The 24,989-nt window shown below is 38.6% G+C and overlaps 1 protein-coding gene across 1 annotated transcript in view; it reads right to left on the minus strand.

The window, feature by feature from the left end:
- Positions 1-16,543, minus strand: part of LOC127655529 (adenylate cyclase type 3-like) — a 60,379-nt gene extending 43,836 nt beyond the window's left edge. Inside the window, exons 1-6 of the mRNA XM_052143413.1 lie at positions 14,793-16,543; positions 10,945-11,094; positions 2,782-2,912; positions 2,581-2,692; positions 503-630; positions 179-337 (exon numbers count right to left, since the gene is read on the minus strand). Coding sequence (XP_051999373.1) covers positions 179-337; positions 503-630; positions 2,581-2,692; positions 2,782-2,912; positions 10,945-11,094; positions 14,793-15,467 — 1,355 coding nt within the window. The 5' untranslated portion in view covers positions 15,468-16,543. The remainder of the gene's footprint in view (positions 1-178; positions 338-502; positions 631-2,580; positions 2,693-2,781; positions 2,913-10,944; positions 11,095-14,792) is intronic.
- Positions 16,544-24,989: the final 8,446 nt, after the last annotated feature.

Consider the following 24,989-nt stretch of genomic DNA (forward strand, 5'->3'; position numbering starts at 1 on the left):
CTTGTAACTGTAACTTTGATTTTCAGAATTAGTTTTTGTGGTCATCAACATTATGCCACTAATGCTGTCATTTGAGCTAAACTTGTTTTGAACCCGGAATATTCCTTTAAAGAATTCCCTCGAAGTCTTCAAACAACAACAACACAACTTTATCACATGTGAAGGTGGGGGTCATTACCCTGGTATCCCTCCTGCCTCCATCTTATTGGCTACTGTCACATCAGTGGACCACACATCATACTGCCAGCGCTTCTGGCCCAGCACCCCACCCAACACTGTCCCAGAATGCACCCCGACACGCATGTCCACATCCGTCTGCGTCTTCTCTCGAACATATCTGAAATCCAGATGAAGGTGTCAGTCTTCTCACAATCAAGCATGACCAACACAAGTAAATCAGAAATAATTGCTATGAACTATCACTAATTTAAATGAAACTGCATGTGTCAGTTCATAAACAGTTCAGAAATGATGTGAAGTCATTACGATGAGCATGACTTACGAAATCGCCTCAACCATTGCCAAGCCCATCATTATAGAGCAGGCCGCGTGGTCATCGCGGTAATCTGGAAGACCACAAATACAGTAATAGCAGTCCCCGAGAATCTTAATCCTCAACTGGTGGTACTTCTGATGAGAAAAGAAAGTACAACATTCAAGCTGAAATGGTCAGACCAATTAAAAGCTCTCAAGCCAATTTAAGATGAATGTTTAGTCTTGTAAACGTCACTGAAAAGTCGCAAGGGTGTTTCTTCAACTAGTTGAGGTTAAACGTAGAGGTCAGAGGTTAGGTTAGGTTTAGGAGTAGGAGTAAGCTTAACATTGTAACTACAGATGTAAGTACATTTACATTTATGCATTTGGCAGATACTTTTATCCAAAGCAACTTACAGAGCCCTTATTACAGGGACAATCGTGTAACCCCGGAGCAACATGGAGTTAAGTGTCTTGCTTATGGTGGGTGTGTGTGGGGATCGAACCAGTGACCTTCTGATTACCAGTTTACCAGTTATGTGGTTTAGACCACTACACCACCACCACCAATAAGCCATCTAATATACTGTGGGTCCAAATATTAATTTCTAATCAAGCTGTATTTTGTCAAATTATGTAAAAAGTGTAAATATTATCTTTATTTAGAACACATGAAATGCTACCTATAAACTTGGCATAAGCACGAAAAATGAGTCAGACATTTTATTCCAAAAATGTGACAAATGTAATTTCCACCACAGAATGAACTGTGATTTGAGATGTGTTGGAAATTACACTTGTTAAAGACAGTTCAGGGACAAAATAAATTTATAAATCTCTCTGACGTGTATGTATATCCACAGAGTGAGATTGTTAGCAGACAAATGAAACTAGCGAAAGTGTAATACGTGTTAGAGTTAAAGTTGAACTTCTAAAGGAATGAATCGTAATTTTGAAACATACTGTATGTATAAAATCATGTGAGATAAAGTTATATCAGTTACCTTATAAAAGCTGTTTTATTCTACATCTTGCAGGGGCACCTCATGGGGGCTGCCATGTAAGAATCACATGACCAGACCACTACTGGCTTAATCTTAACACTTGAAAATGTCATTCAATGATTAAAGTAATCATGGCTGACTGTGAATACTACATTTCGATTTCTAAACAATGGCATCTGATACTGAAAACTAATGCGTTTAAATGATGCAGAATCCAGGCCACTAGGTGTCAGTAGCCACATTTCCACCATCAGATCAAATGAGGGCATGCTAGTGCGTGCCAGGTCCAGTTGCATTCCCACTGTCACTTCAGGGGGTTCATTGAGCCTCCTTGTGCCTTTCTCGGGGCCAGTGGCCAATGGCCTTTGGCCTGCCGATTACCCTTGGGCTAAACAAGGCCAACTGGTGAATGAGGCGGGGTCATTGTCAAAGACGGAGTTTCACCAGGTTGTGTATCCAGAGCACAACAGCAGCAGTTTGGGAACATTTTAAAAAAAATTGCAGTCTCAGGAACAGTACACATCTGTTAAAACACACAAGGGACAAAGCGGTGCCCAAGACGGTTCACAGGTCATGGACGGTGTGCTGGGACATCATTCCAATCTTAATGGAGAGACCACTCGGGACACCATGGCAGTTACAGTCGGTGAGTTGTCAACACAAGCTTATCTTTCTAGCTAGCTAATGTTTACAAATGATTTAAACTTGATATTCTAGACAACTAGATAACATGATACCTCAACTTGAGCTTCCCTCTTGCCCGTGAAATAGGCAGGGGAGGTGTGATGTTGGCACCAGGGCAGCGTGTTAAAGGTGTGTTTTAGGGCAACGCTGTGAGGCTGTTGGCCCGATGGTGGGAACACAGATTGATTTTGGTCTCGCAGCTCGAGGTCTGATGCTACTGGCCCCTTCTGGCCTGATGATAGCCCTAGCATGCACTGGTCCAATAGTGGAAAAGTGGCTTGTGTAATGTAAACCATTTCGACATACTTGATGACTGAGTGCACCTTTAGTTTATTTTCAAAAAGCTAAAGAAGTTTAATAAACACCCATAAACGTCACTGAATGCATGTTGAAAAGGTGTACAGATGATAAAACTCACAGCAGCTAGCTTGTCGAAGCGGGCAAACAATTCATTTAGCAACTTAACCAGTTCCTGTGCGCTACAGGATGAGGACAGCTGCGTGAAGCCCACGATGTCTGCGAACAGAATACTGCAACAGAAATACAGTAAAAGTCCCCTTTAGAAACCATCTGCAAACCATTGAGCTTTTTGAGGACCTCTGAATGTAGCGAATCGTACCTGACGTTCTCATGGCGATACATGTACATGGTGTTGAACTGCTGCATCTCTTTCTGACTGGCCTCTTTCTTCATGTCTTGAAGCATCTCGTCTGCGATGTGCTTGGGCAAGATGGACAACAGAAGGCGCTCCTATGCACAGAGGAACACAACAACTAAATATAGCCTCAGCTTTTTTAACAGAAAGTTGAGGCTGCAGTAGGCACAGGCTCACCCAAACTGGGCAGTTAAAGGCTGGTCTGATATGACAAATCAGGATTTCTGTTGAGGTGGGCCCACTGCAGCCTCAGTTTTCTGTTCTTGGCTGACAGAAGTGGAACCCAACGTGTTGTTGGAACCCATCCGCATCCAGGTTCGACATGTTGTGCAATCTGAGATGCTATTCTGCTCACCACAATTGTACAGAGTGGTTATCTGAGTTACCATAGCCTTTCTGTCAGCTCAAACCAGTCTGGCCATTCTCCGTTGACCTCTCTCATAAACAAGGCGTTTCTGTCCACAGAATTGACGTTCACTGGATGTTTTTTGTTTTTGGCACCATTCGGAGTAAATTCTAGAGACTGTTGTGTGTGAAAATCCCAGGAGATCAGCTAAACTAGCAGATGCTTGTATCCAAAGCGACTAACATTATACATTTTATCAGTTTGTGTATTTCATAGGAATCGAACCCATGATCTTGGCATTGCTAGAGCCATGCTCTACCAGTGGAGCTACAGGAACTCTGTTGGGCCACCAAGAGTCTATGGCTGTGCTTGTATATAAAAAGCAAAAGGAAATGCAGATAAAACTTGTGGGGGTGCCGTATGAATTTATGGAAATTTGTCAAATCTATAGTATTGGTCAAATATGCTCCTTGAGGCACTGATGGCCCTAACCAGGAACTGATACACCAGATGGCAACATGATAACATGCCCACTCACTCACGCAGTGGGGGATTTCAGTCACAAACATATTTCAGAACTCAATAACATGTTACATAAACCGCTGTAAAATCAGTCCTTACAGGTTCCTAAACCTGTCATGCTCACACACATTACCGTGATATGACTCTAACATAACAAGCAGGACGATGCCGAGCCCTTTAGCACACAAACACACCCACACACACACACTCTTTTTCTCTCTTCTCCTCCGACACATTCTAGCACACTTACACATGAATAGAGGAGGGGTCAGTAGATTCACCCAAGAGTGTGACAATAAAGAGCAGATAAAGGGTGGAGGGATCAAGAGGAGCGAGATGCTAGTGTGATTACAGCTGACATCGTCTCAGGAGGTTGGTCACCATGGTAACCTGCTGTGGCCGGATGCTCCTCAATTGGCTGGCATAGCCGTCTCCCAGCAGCCCCTGCTTTTGCATAAGTGTTCAGGGAGTTTCTCCTCATATGGTCTTGCATTTTTTGCTTTCACTCTCACACGAATACGCACGCACGCACACACACTTATATTCCTTACAAACTCTTAACTAGAAGCAACAGTCACCATTCACTTTAATTGTATGGAGAACAAATAATGCAATGAAAGGTGAACGGTGACTGAGACGAAAAGCCTAAAATCCAGTGTTAATCTTGAAATCACTGATGAAAACGTTTGTTGACGAAGGTTTTTTTGATTTTGTCAACAATAAACGAATACGAAATGAAAAAGATGCATCAGAACGATAATGAAAGATTATATTAAAACATTTTGAAGTTCCAAATGCACATAAAAGGCAGCATAAAAGTAACCCAAAAGACTCCAGTGGTTTAATATGTCTTCTGAAGTGATATTACAGGTGTGGGTGAGAAACAGATCAATATTTAAGTCCTTTTTTTACAATAAATCTCCACTTTCACTTTCACATTCTTCTTCTTTAGTTTTTGGCGATTCGCATTCTTCATGCATATCACCACCTACTGGGCACGGAGGACAATTTATAGTAAAAAAGTATTTCAATATTGATCTGTTTCTCACCCACACCTATCATATAGCTTCTGAAGACATGGATTAAACCACTGGAGTTTTATGGATTACTTTTATGCTGCCTTTATATGCTTTTTGGACCTTCAAAATTCTGGTCACATCACTTACACTGTATGGACCTACAGAGCTGAAATATTCTCCTAAAAATCTTCAATTGTGTTCAGCAGAAGAAAGAAAGTCACACACATCTGGGATGGTATGAGGGAGGTTCATTTTTGGGAGAACTATCCCTTTAATTAACTTATTCAAATGCATCTTATTTATCCATGAGATTGATCACTATATCCACAACATATACTGTATGTAATATTACAACTTACATCTGCACAGACAATGAAGTAATGAACCGGTGAACTTGAACTAAGTTATATGCTAGGCATAATATGCGTACTGTAACTTGTGTTGTGTAATTTAATATGCTGTTTCTGAAAAACATGTTTTGACACATCATCACCCTTCCTAAAATGTATCACGATTTTACAGCTGTAACAATAACTGTGATATTTTGACAAAAATGTTGAAGTTTCATTTTAAATATGATAATCTTTTAAGTAAAATCTAAACTTTTTATCACAACTAAGAGTTATAGTTAAAGTTTCTAAATGTGTTAAGGCAACTATTCATAAATAATTTTCAGCAAAATAGATATTTTCATAAATAAATTCAGCGAGACTAGTTATAATATTCTGAATGTTCCCATGAGTAGAACACTTTACTGAGTTTGGACTTTGCTTGTGTAAATGTTTGTTTCCTACTCCATAAAAGATATTGATTTCCTTTCATCAGACAAGTAATCTTTAGGAATATCGGATGGCAAACAAGGCCAGTTTATTTCCTAATATTAAACATCAATCGAAGAAAACGTATATTAGTCAGGAGAAAAACTTTGTCTATAATTTGTTGACATGCCTCAGAGGTTCAGACTTTAAACTCCTTTATGTACATGAAATTATATTTACAGTGCAATCCCATACGCATAGTTAAGACCATGGATAGTTCATTCTTTCTGTGGTTAGATCAATCTTTCTAAAACTTAAATTATAGAAATAAGATATTAATTAATTTAAGTTTAGTTTGATTTCACATAACACCTTCAATTAAAATATTAGTAACTGAATTCTCACGCACAGTTGATTCAAAAGAACCGGTCCAAAAGAGACATTTGTTTGGCAACCAGATTGTACTGGACGCGCAATATCTCTCGTGCAGTTGATTTAAATGATCCGGCTCAAAGGAGTAATTTGTTTGGGAATCAGCTTACACTGGACGCGCAATATCTCTCCTGCAGTTGATTTAAATGATCCGGCACAAAGGAGTAATTTGTTTGGGAATCAGATTACACTGGATGCGCATTATCTCTCGTGCAGTTGATTTAAATGAACCGGCACAAAGGAGTAATTTGTTTGGGAATCAGATTACACTGGTCGCACATTATTCTCACACTGTTGATTCAAAAGAACCGGCTCAAAGGAGTAATTTGTTTGGCAATCAGATTACACTGGTCATGCATTATTCTCATGCAGATTGAAAAGAACTGGCACAAAAGAGTCATTTGTTTGGCAATCAGATTACACTGGTCATGCATTATTCTCATGCAGATTGAAAAGAACTGGCTCAAAAGAGTCATTTGTTTGGCAATCAGATTACACTGGTCATGCATTATTCTCATGCAGATTGAAAAGAACTGGCTCAAAAGAGTCATTTGTTTGGGAATCAGATTACACTGGTCGCACATTATTCTCATGCAGATTCAAAAGAACCGGCTCAAAGGAGTAATTTGTTTGGCAATCAGATTACACTGGTCATGCATTATTCTCATGCAGATTCAAAAGAACCGGCTCAAAGGAGTAATTTGTTTGGCAATCAGATTACACTGGTCATGCATTATTCTCATGCAGATTCAAAAGAACCGGCTCAAAGGAGTAATTTGTTTGGCAATCAGATTACACTGGTCATGCATTATTCTCATGCAGATTGAAAAGAACTGGCTCAAAAGAGTCATTTGTTTGGCAATCAGATTACACTGGTCATGCATTATTCTCATGCAGATTGAAAAGAACTGGCACAAAAGAGTCATTTGTTTGGCAATCAGATTACACTGGTCATGCATTATTCTCATGCAGATTGAAAAGAACTGGCACAAAAGAGTCATTTGTTTGGCAATTAGATTACACTGGTCATGCATTATTTCTTACACTGTTGATTCAAAAGAACCGGCTCAAAGGAGTAATTTGTTTGGGAATCAGATTACACTGGTCACACGTTATTTCTCACACTGTTGATTCAAAAGAACCGGCTCAAAAGAGTCATTTGTTTGGCAATCAGATTACACTAGTCATGCATTATTCTCATGCAGATTGAAAAGAACTGGCACAAAAGAGTCATTTGTTTGGCAATCAGATTACACTGGTCATGCATTATTCTCATGCAGATTGAAAAGAACTGGCTCAAAAGAGTCATTTGTTTGGCAATCAGATTACACTGGCCATGCATTATTCTCATGCAGATTGAAAAGAACTGGCACACAAGAGTCATTTGTTTGGCAATCAGATTACACTGGTCATGCATTATTTCTCACACTGTTGATTCAAAAGAACCTGCTCAAAAGAGTCATTTGTTTGGCAATCAGATTACACTAGTCATGCATTATTCTCATGCAGATTGAAAAGAACTGGCACAAAAGAGTCATTTGTTTGGCAATCAGATTACACTGGTCATGCATTATTCTCATGCAGATTGAAAAGAACTGGCTCAAAAGAGTCATTTGTTTGGCAATCAGATTACACTGGTCATGCATTATTCTCATGCAGATTGAAAAGAACTGGCACAAAAGAGTCATTTGTTTGGCAATCAGATTACACTGGTCATGCATTATTCTCATGCAGATTGAAAAGAACTGGCTCAAAAGAGTCATTTGTTTGGCAATCAGATTACACTGGTCATGCATTATTCTCATGCAGATTAAAAAGAACTGGCACAAAAGAGTCATTTGTTTGGCAATCAGATTACACTGGTCATGCATTATTTCTTACACTGTTGATTCAAAAGAACCGGCTCAAACGAGTAATTTGTTTGGCAATCAGATTACACTGATCACGCATTATTCTCAAGCAGATTTAAAAGAACTGGCTCAAAAGAGTTATTTGTTATAGAATCAGATTACACTGGTCGCATATTAGCTCTTGCACTGTTGATTCAAAAGGACCGGCTCAAAAGAGTTATTTGTTACAAAATCAGATTACACTTGTCGCACATTATCTCTTGCACTGTTGATACAAAAGAACTGGCTCAAAGGAGTCATTTGTTTGGGAATCAGATTACACTGGTCACGCATTATTTCTTGAGCTGTAGATTCAAAAGAACTGGCTCAAGAGAGTAATTTGTTCGAACTATACCTGTCAGGCTTTATGTCTCCTGCTGTGCAATTAGTAGCTGTGTTGCATCAGTAAAAATCTGAGTATTTTAGTCTGGATTTCTGTTTGCATCGCCTGAAGGATGCACATTCAAGAACCGTTAACGGAACCAAAGGTTATGAAACTCACTTGGTTTTAGAAATATAATGCTATTATTAATGGAGAATTTGTGTGTGGAGGTAATAGGCAATTACAGTTCAACTTTCTAGCACATTCACTCGAAATTGGAGAGTGGTCTTCCGTTCTTCCCAGAACAATAGCATATTTAAATTAGGAGTTCACTGCTGTTTCATGTGTGGTTTACAGATAAGTCACAACTTTTTATAAAAGCCTGTTCATAATGTCAGTGACAGGCAGACACAAAGAGGCAGGGGAGCATTCATTTTCAATGAGAGAGCTGCATCAGGAGTAAGAGCTACCGGTTACTTGTTTTCAGTTTACTGACTGAATTTTTTTATTACGAGTGTGATGAAATGTCATTTCTGTGGGCATGTGAGAAGTTGCGTTTGACAGCGGTCTAGAGTTTTTCTAAAATACTATGATGATTCCTAGACAAATAACATTGATATCACAGTTTTACCACAGCAGTACATCTAATCTAGTGAGCAGATTTACTAAAGCTATAGCCAGTTGTGCAGATAATGTTAGAGCGACAGCAGTTGGAATGCCCACTAGCGACATAGAGTACAGGGGCTATCGAGCATCCAGCGACAAAGTCGCTGACAATGTGAACGGGTCTCATGGTTAATGGACCTTTCAGATGAAAAAAAAAAAAACGTGACCTATTGCAATCCCGATTGGTCAAGCTAGTGGTGCATAAATTACATAAGTTTCCTTTAAATATCTTTGGCTTAGGCATTAAATATATTTGTGTAATGAGGGAGGGTGTGGCGAATGTAACTAACACCTTATATCAGGGTGTGTATAATTATTTGGCAGCTTCATTACCTCAGGTAAAATGGGCCAAAAAAGAGATTAAACTGACACTGAAAAATCTAATATTGTAATATTGTTTTTTGGTGAATATTCAACTGGGGCGCAAAACAACCCACGGAGAAGAAAAGGTGCAAATTAACTGAAAAGACTTGAGAAGAATTAAACGTGAAGCTACCAAGAACCCATTATTCTCCAATGCTACCATATTCCAGAACTGCAATCTACCTGGAGTGTCCAGAAGTACAAGGTGCCAAGTGCTCAGAGACATGGCCAAGGTCAAGAACACTGAAACACGACCACCACTGAATATATTCACAAGTTGAAGCGTCAAGATTGGGCAAAGAAATACATGACTCTTGTGAGTCTTGATGGACCAGATGGATGGACCCGTGGCTGGATCACTAATGGATACAGGGCACCACTTCGAGTCAGGTTCCAGCAAGGTGGAGGAGGTGTACTGGTATGGGCTGCTATCATTAAGGATGAGGTAGTTGGACCTTTTCGAGTTGAAGATGGACTGAAACTGAACTCTCAAACCTACTGCCAGTTTTTGGAAAGTACTTTCTTCAAGAAGTGGTACAGGAACAATCCTCAGGATTCAAGAAGGCCATGATCTTTATGCAGGACAATGCTCCATCACATGCATCCAAGTACTCCACTGCTTGGCTAGCCAGCAAGGGCCTCAAAGATGCCCAAATAATGACTTGGCCCCCTTCCTCACCTGACTTAAATCCTACTGAGAACTTGTGAGCCTTCTCAAATGTGAGATTTACAGTGAGGGAGGACAATACACCTCTTTGAACAGCATGTGGGAGGCTGTGGTTGCTGATTCAGCAAAAGTTGATTGTGAACAGATCAAGAAACTGACAGATTCCATGGATGGACATCTCATGGCAGTTACTGAAAAGAAAGGTGACTATATTGGTCACTAAATATTTTTGAAAGGCCAAAAGTGTTATGTCATTGTCATTTTTTGTTGCACCTACTCTAAAAATTGAGAATAAACAATTGATTTAGGAGGAATTATTTTTGTAATTTAGTTGCCTAATAATTGTGCACATTTATATATTCCCCTGAGAAACACAAAACTCACTTTTTCTTTGTTAACCATTCAGGTTTAAGGTTCAATAACATTTTGGATTGACTGAGAGCATAGTGTTTATTCAACAATAAAATGAATCCTGAGGAATACAATCTGCCTAATAATTGAGCACACAGTGTATGTTTCTGAAGAGTACGCATGTGCATATGTGCTCAAGTGTGTCGGGGGAATCCCGAAGTCTGATGTAAAGGGAAACCCCACCAACCCCACTAATGCAGTGCAATTATCTGTCACATTACACATTACATGCCACTTTTGTGCACATTAAACAGCTTTCTGGAATACGTGTAGATTAGTTATTATAATTTAATACCCAAACAAATTATTACTCTACCCCCTGCATAACTTCATTAACGACAGTTCTAGGTATATTGTTGAACCAAAATGGTTCCAATGATAGATGTGCGGGAAAAAGTCGTTACTAGCTATGGTAGTTACTATGGTAGTTAAGCAGTGAATTACGTAGTTGTACAGGAATAGCACCCCTGGTCGGGATGTTCGAGCAAACCGAGCGATGTCTTGAAAGTGTCATAGAAACACAGGTTTACTCATAGTTGCCTAAAATTACACACTTCCCCTTTAACATTTCACACAACATACTTTTGCACCCAATAACGGCTAGCACTACCTGTTGTTTGAAGATTTTTAACAGATGACAGAAAGAGCCCTGACCCATGCGAATAAGCAGGATTGATGTTGACTGTTCGCTCAGCACTAAATTCCACTTGCTCGTCAGCCGTTTGCTCTCACCTGCTGCTGACTCTGCTCCTCCAGGTTCAGCTTCACCTCCAGGGACTGTCGCGCCTCCAGAAAGGCCTTACGGTGTTTGCGGTCAGCCATGTAATACGACATGACACCCACTGTGATGGTACATATGTAGATCACAATGTTGGCCAGCAACTGAAAAACACAACAGCACAATCAATCATCTGCAGAACACTCAAGTTCTCACATAAAGCTTCTTTATTCATCGGCTATAACAGGAATAGACCCAACGTCTAAGTTGTATATTTCTTTTACTTTCTAGATGTCACATGTAGCATCTGTTTAGTTTCACTTTCACATCTGAAAGTGAAAGTGGAGAATTAACAGTAATAAAAAAAAGACTTAAATATTGATCAGTTTTTTTTTTTTACCAACACCTATCAAATCACTTCTGAAGACATGGATTTAACCACTGGAGGTTTAAGGATTACTTTTATGCTGCTTTTATATGCTTTTTGGACCTTCAGATTTCTGATCACCATTCACTTGCACTGAATGGACCAACAGAGCTGAGATATTCTTCAAAAAATCTTCTTTGTATTCTGCTGAAGAAAGAAAGTCATACACATCTGGGATGGCATGAGGGTGAGTAAATGATGAGAGAATTTTCATTTTTGGGTGAACTATCCCTTTAATACTACTGGGTGGCGTTCATGAAACCTGTCAACATATCACAGTAGAATCCATAGAGTAACAATGGTTTTACATCTTAGCATTAAGATTTTAGAATTTTTACACTATTTGCTTGTCAATTAAGCACATTTCCCCCCCAAATTCATATAAACATAATGAAAAATGCAAAGAGGGGAAAAAAGCCAATGATACATTATTTGAATTAGAAAAATATTTATACATCACGGTATAGTATTTTTTATTCTCATAAAAACAATTATTGTATTACAGTAATTTTTACAGTAAATGTACATTTCATAGAAGGGCTCTAGCACCGTAGTGTGTTCATCAGTGTAATGACTCCGGGCGAACACAATACAAAGGTTTCGCCCCTCACACCAGTGTTTATGCTGTATTAACAGTAAATGCGTTAAGACACATTTACGCGTTAAACTTTTTTATTTAATCACATGCATTAATTCTGCAACATTGCAATAATTGTAACATTTGTTTAAAGCAGTTAAATATAAATGTTTGATTAAAAACTTTATTTAAAAAAAATACACACACACACACACACACACACACACACACACACACACATAACAGTAGAGGACACTCTAAACTGTATCACACCATTAGTTTTGGTTCACAGCTTACTAAAGTCACACAAAAATCACCCCAAAACACAATCAAGATTTTATAATCAGTGGCTTCCTAAAAAACACTTTCGACGAGAAAAAAAGGAAATAAATCAATGTCAGTGCTTGGATCTCTGAGTTACCTATAATACAAAATATTACTTGTGAAATATGATCTTGACATCTTTTGTGGACAGATTTTACTACACAAGGATCTGAGCATTATACAGTAAAGCTCCCATGATCACTTGATCTGCAATGTATTCTAACAGTGTCTCTTGAGAATGCAGTTTGTGCCACAAACAGTGTTGCTGAAGCAGCACGGCCTGACACCCACCTGCAGGCCCTTCTGGCCCCTTCTGCCATCTTAATACTGCAACCCCACAACCAAACACACGTTTGTACATACAGTACAGAGCCAACATGCTAGTCACTATTCATGATGTAAATTGGGTGACTCTTTCAGGTCCAGGTCAAACTGCAAACCCAAATCAAATGATAAAAATACAAAATGATGGTTGATTCTGTCAAGAAAATATCCTGGTCCTATTTTTACTCCATATTCAAAAGAAATAAATAAGAAATTATATTTTGCAGATAGAAAATAAAGCATATTTTAGGTTCCTCAAGCTTGCGTTGTGACATTGTTTTTAGGATAATAAAGTACATTATTGCGATGCATTTGAACATTTTACTTTTGAGTTGTTTTTTTTAAAAGTGACTAGAATTAAATTTTTCATTTTTGTAAAAGTTTTTTTTTTTTACTGTATTAAAATATCAAAATATAATATACATTAAATTCAATATTGTGTTCAAGTCTATCTCAGTTTAAATATGGTGCTCAGTTACAAATATTACAACTGCCCCTGGTCTCCGTCTACAGTGCTCGGCAAAAGTCACTTGGATAAAGAATGAATGTACTGATAGTTAAAAGCTATAAGGTCTTTACTGACAGACAATTCTTCTTCAAATCTTCAGACCGTTAAGTTTGTGTTTGATGCTGAAAATGATTGTTGAGCCTGTACAATCTTCTCTTCTTATGTTTCATCACTGGTTTAATCAGGCTTGATCAGAGTCCTCAAGAGGGAATGTGTAAATGAATGAGTCGGCTGACTGGGAGCAGATTTGGGCACATGAAAACATTTATATCAGTGGTTCTCAACTGGTGGGTCACAACCCAAAAATGGGATGCATGGTATGAGGAGAAACATGGTTTCTAATGACCACAATTAATTATGTGAGGTGAATTACTGGCTGCCGAGAGCATGAAAAAAATTGAGGTAGGGCACTTACAATGGATGTGAATGGGGCCAGTCCATAAACATTCAAATACACACTATTTCAAAAGTTTAGCAACAGAAGTAAAACATTATATAGGTCAACAAGATTTTAGCATGATCAAATCGCGTATAGGGTTTACCAGCAATGCACGGTCATGGCAACAAAGTTGTAATATTGGATAAAGTTTTAGACTGAAAAGTTTAGTAAGCAATTATAAATTGTGGCTATACTTTTAAAACTTTTGAAAGTGTGTATTTTGAGGTTTATGGACTGACCCCATTCAATTCCATTGTAAGTGCCTTCCTGTTACCACGATTTTTGCATTTTCTAATTAGCCACAAATGCTGATTGAGCTTAGCTTGTATTGAACCTGGAGCTTTCCTTTAATTTGTGATTTTAAGGACATTACCAGACAGCACACGTACATCTCCGAGATGTCTTTTAAAGAGTGTTTCATCTGGAAAGCATCAAAATCTAATTAACATCTAAAAAACACCTTAAAAACATCAGATTTACAAACATATTAAATCATAAACATATCAGACATCTGCTGAATGTTTTATTGACATCAGAGACAAACTTATTGACATCTGTCTTATAGACGTATATTGCACATAAGCAAACAATCTAAAAAACATGTCTTCCAGATGTAAAAACACACATCAAATAGACGTCTGGGTGATGTACTGTCCGTGTGCTATCAGGGAAGGCTACTTTATGGTCGCCACCAGATGTCCAAAGTAAAATCTACACCCTGAAGCAAAACCAGCTGAGATTTGCCATTGATGGCACACGTACATCACCCAGATGTCTATTTGATGTGTGTGTTTACATCTGGAAGATGTACATTTTTTACATAGTTTGCTCTTCTGCAATACATCTATAAGACGTTTCCATTTGGATGTCAATAAGCCATTCAGCAGATGTCTTTGAGATGTTTTGCAGATGCTAATTAGAATGTGATCCCAGATAGCACAAGTACCTCTCCGAGATGCCTATTTTAGATCTTTTCATCCGGAAAGCATCCCAATCTAATCAACATCTTCTAAACATCTCAAAGACATCTGCTGAATGTCTTATTGACATCCGAGAGGAAATGTTTTATAGACGTATCACAGACGAGCAAACAACCTTAAAAATAGTAGTCTGGGTGATGTACTTGTGCTCTTAGGGATGCTTTCCAGATGAAAAGATCTAAAACAGACATCTCTGAGATGCATGTATGTGTGCTATCTGGGACTGTGCCTTTAGAAAGCCTTAAACTGCTGCCATGTTGCTCCCTACCAACATTTATCTCACCTGTCTTCCAAGAGCCACCCCCTGAATGTCCTCCTGCTGTTGCTGGGCGATGGTGACGCCCAGCACCAGGGTGTGCACCCCGCAGGACACAGCTGTGATGAGCACTATAGGGGTCAGCCTCAGCGGCAGAGTCAGGAAGAAGGAAAAGCTAAAAAAGGCCTGCCACCCCACTGTGTCACTGGGCTGATGGAAGCGGGCAAAGTTCAGTCCTAGGTAACAGAAGATCTGGGCCGCAATGAGCACCCAGAGGGCGAAGGGCACCAGCCGGCGAGACACACGGTCTGGCAGCAGGCCGTACCGGCACAGTACGTACAGCAGGACGTCTGCCACCAGGCACACCGATGCAACGGCAACAGATGCCAATTTATCGCTGGAATAAAGCACAGTGCACATCACGATGACATAGCAGTCGAAGAGGGCTGCAAAAACCACCAGCACCAGTAGGGTCTCGTGTCGCTGGCGGCGGAAATAGGTCTGATAGAGGTTTTCCAGAGATTCAGGTGCGAAGGTCAGCCGCATGAACCGTGGCAAGCACAGGCAGCAGCCAGAACTGCGCACGGTCACCTCGTGTGTGCGCCCTACTGCCTGGCCGGGGTCAGAGGGCAGGGTGACCGAACAGTCGGCCGAATATTCCGCGGAATACTCCGGCTCAGAAAAGGCCCGGTTGCGAGGCATTGTGGGATTCGATTGTAAAAGATACTAAACTATAATACACTCTTTAACGCAATGGATGTTCAAAACACATCGTGCTACGTTGCATGAATGCTTCGAAAATGCGTCCAACAATGTCCATACCTGAGATGTACAAAGATCAGACCTGATTGTCATGCGCTGCATGTTGAGACGTGGAATCAGATCTTGCATGCATGTTTACATCATGCCATCACAGTCTCTGGTGTCTCCTAGAGACTCTTTGGCACTCTCAAAAATATGCTTCCTGCTACACGCTTTTGATTTTTTGGTGTCTGCAAAGACAGGTCATAGCACGTGGACATGAAGGCGACGGTAAGAGGCTGCGTACACATCAATCAGCCTCTGTCCGAGTGTCCACCAGCGCTCACTCGGGGTTTCCATGGTGAGTACTCGCATGCATGAAGAACATCAGGACTCAGGAAGGAAGCAAACCCCCACTGAACGAGATTTCCCCCCTAAATCAGCATGACACACATTGAACACGAAAATAAAACCCCAGTACACGAAAAAGACATTAGCGCTAATATATAGCGCACATCTTGGCCTGATAATGCCCTATCTTTACATACAGGGATCACGAAGGACATACATGTTGCGCTTCTCATGCCGTATGAAATATGGACATGAAGATCACAATCCACGGCTGCTGTCCTCTGTTATTGTTATAAGCAGTATATATCGCTACGAAGCGCTGTAAAATCAATACAACACATACAAAACACAATTGTAATCTCCAGACTGTCCATCTCTTATGGAAATGCAGCACATTGTTCATATAACATTATCCGTTTAGTTTGGAATCCGTTCAGGGGCTCCTTCAAAGATGTGGAGTGTGAAAAAGATATATCTCAGACGCGCGGAGAAAAACGCATGAATATCCACTCTTCGAATCCTTTTCCACCCAAAGTCATAAATAATCACGCGACACTTCCTGTTTTATAGAGGAACGCTGGAGACACCGGTACAACCTTTAGTTCTGATGCCGAAAAACGATTTGATGTGGACAACCCTGACTTTTCATTGTGTGTTTATACGCAGAGAGATTCAGTCGTCCTCACTTTCTAAATGCAAGCGAACAGTGATGCCCGAATCGCGAGCGAATCGTTTTTTTGGGCTGCTCATTTAAATGATTCGTTCGAACCGATTCGCAAAGCGCGATGTGAACCCATTCGGATTGGAAGCGAAAAGTTTGAGTAAAACTGACATTTTGAAAACAAATATTAGGCAAAAAAAGTGACTGTGTGGACCTTATTCTGAGTAGCGCCATATATTTGAGTTTTGACAGGAATGAAATCGGCTATGAGGTAGATTCTTCAATGCTGCTGTTTATATTGATGTAAATCATTCAGATGACCAAACCTTGATCCTTTTAAAACATTTTCAGTCGTCAGAAACTCCAGAAGACACCAGTTGTCTGACAGCTTTATACAGTGCATACCAAAGACAATAAGACTATCCCCCACAGCTTTGTTTTCATTCGTGTAAAAAATTAAAGCTGAAATATGTACAATTTTCAGTGTTAAAATACTTTCTTCTGTCCCAGTTTAATATGCAGAGACAACTATAAGTAAGCCATTCATAGGTACATTTTCTCGTAAACTGTAAACACTGTGTTTCTGTGGCACTATAAAATTCCTGTTTTTGTTTTGAGCAACCCATTAGACCCGCCCCAACAATGATACTCAACCAATGCCGTGAGTACTCATCTGCAACACTTCTATAAGATGCATATCAATAAGTTTGCCTCAGATGTCAATGAGACATTCAGCAAATGTCTTTGATTTTGAATATTTGTAAATCTGATCTTTTTAAGATGTATGTTAATTAGATTGTGATTCTTTCCAGATGAAAAGATATAAAACAGACATCTCTGAGATGTACGTGTGCTATCAGGGGCTACTCTAAATATAGGTTGATGATGTATGTAATCCTTAACAGAGTGATAAAACGTCAGTATTAAGCAAACTATTTATTTTCCTATGAAATTTAGGAAAAATAACGCCTCACGGGGACTTCTGGGAATACTTGGTCGATGACTCAAATGAATCGATTCATTTAAACAAATCGACCGATTGAACCGAATTGCTTAAATGAATCAGACTACTCAACATTAAATTAAAATGTCCAATCCTACTATGAAAAAGGTTATTTATATATATATATATATATATATATAGAACATGCTGACGTTCCAGGCTAAGCGTCCAATCACTCTACCTAATTAATATTCATTAAGAAAGCCTTGCCCATATTAGGATTGGTAGTTTTGCGCTTCTGTCACCCCCTCTTTTTTACTCCCCCTTCCGTGGGGATGGTTAGTGGAGCAAAGACACAGATATGCAGCAGTCTTATCTTATTGCAAACCTAATATCAAGTTTTTATTAATACATTATGCAGCACTATGTGAATAAGTAATTAAAGTACATCTTTTGTACTGTTACAATTTGTTCTCTACAAAACTGGCAATACTCTAATATTCTAGTAAGCAATGCTTTTGTGGCACAGCTGTATATAGCACACATGCACATTTGTTTTTTATCCTTGTGGGCATTTTCCATTGACTTCTTGTGGTTTTACAACAAGTATATTTATTATCCCCTAGCCCCCTTAATCTAATGCTCAAACAAACCTTTCTGCATTTTCTTTTTTATTAAGAAATGTTTTATATGCTTATTAAACTGTATTCAATGGTGAAAGACAGAGATCTCCAAAAACGGTTGGTCAAATTTACTATCAAATAACATATTTCAAAACAGCCAAAATAAACTATCGATCGCATGAGACCTATAAACATTTATTTATTCATTAATTTAATTTTTTTGGTTTGTTCATATTGTTTCTAGGGGTGTATTCAGAACATTTACTAAAGTTTGTCTACTTTAAGAATATAAATGTCAATCAATAAAATATTCATGTTGGAGTATATTTAGACAATACAGTATATATATATATATATATATATATATATATATATATATATATATATATATATATGTGTGTGTGTGTGTGTGTGAGTTTGTGTTGTCAGTTGATAACATTTTATAATCACGATTAATTGCATAATATTTTATAGTCAATCGCGTTTAATTGCAGATTTTGAAAGTGCTGAAATTTGACACTATATACTTCTTTTCCTATCCTGTTAGCGGCTCGTGGTTCAAAGCCAGTACGTTTTTGACTGTTGGTGGTACCTGGGCATAAGACAATGGGTGAATGACCAATGGGTGGCTCCGGCCCATCCAGAACCACCTGTGGTTACACCAGTGTTCCAAAAAACACCATTTTTCAGGCTGGTCCAGTTAATGTGCATTTGTTCTTGAGTTAACCGACAGGTGATGTGTGGATCTAAAAGGTGATTGGCTCATTTACCTGTAAGGCGGAACTTCTTTTTCTACACCTGCCAGTTTCCAGTGTTCCATTGTTGACATTATTTGTATTCTTCTAAGAGCCATAGTTTTTAACAGTAAGAGATAAAAACAAATCTGCATAAAGTTTAACAAAAATGTATGTGTTATGAGAATTATATAATATTTTTAAGAAATAGGGATTGTATGTTTTATTAAAGCTGGTTTGAAACAATAATGATAGTAAAAAATTACAATTGGACTGAAAATGTTTTTCTTCAGGTTTATACATTCAGTAGAATATAGAAAAAAGACACTGTTAACTTGATACAAAGTCAACATATTTCAGACAATATTTGAACTATTTCTTTTGGTTTTAATACGATGACAATATAAAAGCCAATTCATTCATTTCACAAACAGCATGTTGTCTTTATAATATCATGCTTAGGGGATCATCGTATCTGGGGGTACTTGGCATCAACAAGTTTTAAAAACTCGGAAGTAAATGACCTTAACAAATGCAATGAAAAATGACATTAAATTCAACAGGTCAGTACATGCAATTTTATGTAGTGAAATACAGTAATAAAAAAATTAATATAAAAAAGTAGGTTGGAAGCTATAACATTCCATCAGTTAATACGCTTATGAACTGTATCCCGTTCTGGAACATTTAAAACATTGTCAATGTACAGTGATTTTCTGACAACCACAGCTGGAAGGTTTTTTTGTATACATTTTTTTAATACCGTACATTTCCCAGTATTTTATGTTTTACAGTGTACTGTTATAACTGACAATGTCTGATGCCGAATGCCTCCATTGACAGCACCTCAGGGTCATATTGATTATTCCACTGAAACCCTGCATTGAACAAGTAATCAATAATCAGACATCAGACCTTTATAAAGCATATAGAAGCCATCACCATCACATCATCATGACAAACACATCACATCAGTACACCCTACTCAACCATGAATGACATCACATCCTTGTCCAGGCTCATTATTATTGACTAAACTTTTCCTGTAAACAGTTATGAGAGGGCAGATTTTCACACCCAAAAGCTGCTAAAGGAACTGTGCTCTTGAACACTATTTGCGGTAATTAATATATACTGTATTCCCAGGCTGTTGTTGCTAAGTACACAAAGAGAACACAAGGGAAGACAGAGAGCATGGTAATTATTAAATTCGCTCTGCCTCAGAGGTTCATAGGGGAACAATTAAGGAATACTTCATTATACTTGTGGAAGTTTGGGACTTTAAAGCTTCAAGGGAAAAGAGAGTGAAGAGACTGACCTTCTAGCAGCTTTGTTTGTCATTTTTACTCCCGCCTCACATCCATTAGAGGTATTGTCCTAATATGTTTTCAAACTCATGTTCAAAGCCATTGGAAGGAAACTTCTATTAGTCATTTTTATTCATCTGTTTTACTGTATATTAAATATTTAAAGCTAGAAGATTGCCAAAAGCTACAGTGCAAAAAGGTCCCTTGGAGGGTAAAAATTGGGAATCTAAAGAGTTTTAGTTAGCGTTAAATTTTTCTTTCAGCTGAATACCCACCCACAGGAAAATCACAACTGAGCTCTCATCAATATTGTGATTGTTTCTCCTATACAGCAATGAGATTAAAAGAACAGTTCACCCAAAACCTTTCCTTGCAATGGTGCCTAGAGCCTTCAAGCTTCAAAAAGGATGCAAAACAAGCCTGGATCAGTTACATTAGGGGGGCAATAAAATATAATGCAGGGGCGGAGGGCTGTATTCTCTTGATGGGGGAGGGGGTTTGCACATGTTTCCAGAGCCAGCACATTTCTTTAGGGTCAGGGTTAGGGTTAGCGGCATGATGATACAATTCGACCCTTTGCTTCACTTGCGCCTGAGAGGGGCTCACCAGCACCCCCTTGATCTGGCCCTGATGCAAAAGGATGTTAAATGTATCATACAATTAGTCCAAGTCTTCTGAAGCCATATGATAGCTTTGTGTTAGAGGAATAGATCTAATTGTATGTAGTTGTTCACTGAAAATCTTAACATTTTCCCTAACTGGTGCATTCATGAGTGTTCTTGAAAGGCCTTGTTCAGACTGCCACTAAAAATCCTATTTTTTGCATATCCAGATTGTATCTAGATGAGATTTTGATAGTCTGGATGCGTCTGAGTCCGGACGCTCTGGATACTATATTCTGATTTCAAATGGTCTTTTGCGTCACTCTCAACGATGATGTCAAAAATCGGTGACTGCAGCATGGAACATCACAATATGTATCCGTCTGCTCCGTCACAGATTAATTCTTGTGCGACGGAGGAGTTCTGCTCCGCGACTGGACAGGGCGCTTATTTGGAGAGCGAGATGATACACCTCTATTTTTCCCAAATCTGTTTTGAAAGCATCGTCACGTGCATCCCATGCAGTTCACGAAACGAGTCTTAATAATTAATTCACTAATCAGACTGATCCAGTTCTCAGGTTCAATTCACTGACTCAATGACCCGGCCATAGTGATTCTTTAGTTAAGAGCTCACCTGAGGGGAAGATTAACAGCCAATAATGACTATAATCATTATTCAATCTTTTCCTCAGTCAAAGCTATTGTATGACTTCACTATACTTAGAATACATTGCACAAGTCATATAAAACACTTTTGATACTTTTATGGTGCCTTTTTGAAGCTTTGTGAGGATCTGAAGTCCTCATTCATTGTAACTGCATCGAAATATTTACATTTTTGTTCCACAGAAGACAAAATTTTTCAACTGTTTCAGAAGAGATCTCAAACTCATCGCCAACATACCACAAGTCGGATATTTCAATACGAACTCATCAAATTCTTTCAAGACTTATTATCTGAGCTGCGCAATCCACAACATCATGCCTCAGGAATTTCCAATGGGCTTTTAGAGAAATGAATGTCTGTGGTTACCATTACATTTATATTTAGCCATTTAGCAGAAACCTTTTTCCCAAAGCAACTTACAAATAAGGAACATAACAAGCAACTTGTCATCCAATAGTCTATCTGCAGTATCGCACTGCCAAGTTCTCAGAATAGCTGGAGTAGTATAGAAGCTAGCGTAGAAGGTTTTTTTAAAATGTGTATTTATTTAATTATTATTAGTGGTAAGTGCAAATAAGGCCCAAACCTACTCTACATAAATACGCAAACTAGAATTTCATGCATCACTGCACTGTAAATCGTGTCAGCGCGCAATTCGTAACCTAACGCAAGTACGCGCTGTGTTCTCAGTGTTGCCTCAAGGGGCGCTACAGCAGATTTTCTTTTTTCAATGAACAACTGTCATGGTGGAGCAGCAATTTGGGGAGAGTCTTGCCAAACAAGTTAGATTATACACACATATTTTTCTGTCTTCTTTTTAGAAAATACAGAAGCAAATTCCTCAACTGTGAACAAGTAGACTCCACCACATCTGGTTTCATGGCTTTCAGGCCATTGTGGTCCAAGGTTTGTAACCGCCAGAGCAACTCACAAACACACTTAATGTATGTGCAACGGGACCATGTGTTGGCCATGCGTTGGTGAAGTGCTTGCGTTTGCATACTTGCGTGAAGTATGTTTGGGTCTTTAGTGTGGATTGGTTAAGTGCTTTCTAAACATGTGTTTTCAGCTGGTTCTTGAATGTTGAGATGGTACTAGCAGATGATCAGAGAAAGTGAATGATCGTAAAATAGACTTTATGCCTCTTTGTGATGGGACCACTAGGCCCCACTCATTCATTGACCACAGAGAGCGAGTTGGGACATAGAACTGGAGGAGTGAATTAAAGTAAGAGCATACTGTTCCACAGGCTGTCCTGAAGGCGATATTCAAAGCCTTGAATTTAATGCGGACAGCTACAGGTGGATTGAACTAGTGGATTGAAATCATGAGTGGGGTGACGTAAGCCCTCTTTGGCTGATTGAAGACCAGAAGCGCAGCTTCTTTCTGGATATTTTGCAGTGATTTAATTGAACCAGCTGGGAGGCAGGCCAACAGGGCATTACAGTAGTCCAGTCATGAAATGACTAGAACTAGGACCAGGATAAGTGAAGTAATATTAGACAGGAAAGGTATGATATTCTTGATGATGTAAAGCGCAAACCTGCAAGACCAGGTGGTTGATAAGATGTGGGCGGTGAACTTAAGCTGGCCATCCCAGATTCTGAGTGGTCCTGGTTGGCATTAGTATAGTTGAATCAAGATGAATAGTGAGGTTGTGATCAAAGGACAGACGGACTGGGATTACAAGGGGTTCTGTCTTGACAAGGTTGAGCTGAAGGTGACGTTCATGCCAAGATCTCCGAGAGGCAGGCAGAGATACAAGCTGAGACAGTAGGGTCATCAGGCTGGAACGACAGGTAGAGCTGCATGTCATCTGCATAGCAGTGGTAAGAAAAGGCATGTGCCTCAATGAATGGTCCGAGTGATGTTGTGTACATCAAGAAGAGGAGGGGTCCAAGCATTGATCCCTGAGGAACACCGGTGGTCAGCTGGTGTGACTTGGACACCTCTGCTTTCCAGGTTACCTTGAAGGATCTGCCAGTGAGGTTTGACTCAACTCATCCAAGCGCAGTTCATGATGCCCAAGTCAGAGAGGGTGGACAGGAGGATCTTGTGGTTCAAGGTGTCAACTCATTATTGGAAGAGACATTTTATTCTACAAAATAAATGACACACAGACACCTCAATCTTGAATTTTGAAGACACTGCATTTAAGTTGCTATCGAGGTTGCTACATGGACTACAATGGTTGTAAACTCACATCTTTGTAGTATTTGTAGTCCTCAAATACCACAAGGATGTGAGTTTACAACCATTGTAGTCAAGCACGCTTGTTGTTAGCAACATGCTTTTAAAAAAAAAAAAACAGCAGCTTCAAATTAACGTTGGAGGTACGACTGTGCGTTATGTATGTTGTATAACACACATAAAAGTATTTTCAAGTAATACTAACACCAGACCTTAGTTTATTCATACATTTAAAGCTTATATTCTAATAAACAGTAGGAAATTCCTGCGAGAACCCATGGCTTGAAAATGCTAATTGTCTTCTGGGTTTTAAGACTACAAACTGAACAGCTTTATCAAGTAAGTTTGAATATCTGCTGGTTAAAATACTTGAACAGAATCTAAGAGCAACAATTTGTTTAGTGGTTAATACAGGAAATTTGTTTCCAAAATATTTACCATAAAAAAAAAAACAATACAATAATTTTACAAGATGTAAAATAGCTATTGTAATATTATAAAAGGATTGACCACATTGTTTCTGGTTAAGTTTGAACCAAAATAATAAATTGGTTTGATGTAGTCACTTTTTATACCTATAGTAAGGTGTTAATACATGTTAAAAATGTAAAATGTAAATGGTGCCTAAGTCTAAATCTAAAAGTGATACAAAACATTTAGAATTTTTTTTATTTGACGCCAAACCTGGTTTGAATTTTTATTATTAACTCGCCATTTGCATAAATAATAATTTTCGTATAATAATAGGCCTATATTGTATTAAAACCACGTGTCAATGCACCTATAGAGGTGTTTTCAAAGCTTGCTTTGTGTTTGCAGTTTTTCAGCTCCCTAATAGAGCATTTGAAACTTTGGGATGTCTTGAATATTCAAGGATTTACATATAATGTTCCATATAATTTCAATATAATCTTTTAATAAATTTAATATATTTAATTTTAATGGATTTATATAATTAAACATGTAAAGTGTATATATTTTTATTATTTTATTATTTATTATTGTTATTTAATTATTTCAATTTTGAAGCAGAAGTAACCACTTTTCACCCGTGCGTTATTACTACTTTAAAAACAAAAACAACAACAATTGAATGCGTCATTACTACACTTATTACGGTCAGAGACCTTCTATCAAGGTCAACAATTTAACAAAGCAATGCACAACTCGTTTTTCTCATAGACATTTTATGGGCGGTAAACTGCCGAGGATACAAGAGGACGATTTTTTTTAATGGATGTCTATGGAGGAGATGCTTCAGTACCTTGAATAAACTGATTTTGAAAGGAAACAGCTCATCATTTAATGAATTGACCACCTCTCCGCTAATCTTCAACATGTTTTACACTAAACAATTATTTTGGAGTTAACTATGTGTGGAGTTTACTACGATAAAATGTATG

Source organism: Xyrauchen texanus, chromosome 15, assembly GCF_025860055.1.
Source record: "Xyrauchen texanus isolate HMW12.3.18 chromosome 15, RBS_HiC_50CHRs, whole genome shotgun sequence".
Taxonomy (NCBI): domain Eukaryota; kingdom Metazoa; phylum Chordata; class Actinopteri; order Cypriniformes; family Catostomidae; genus Xyrauchen; species Xyrauchen texanus.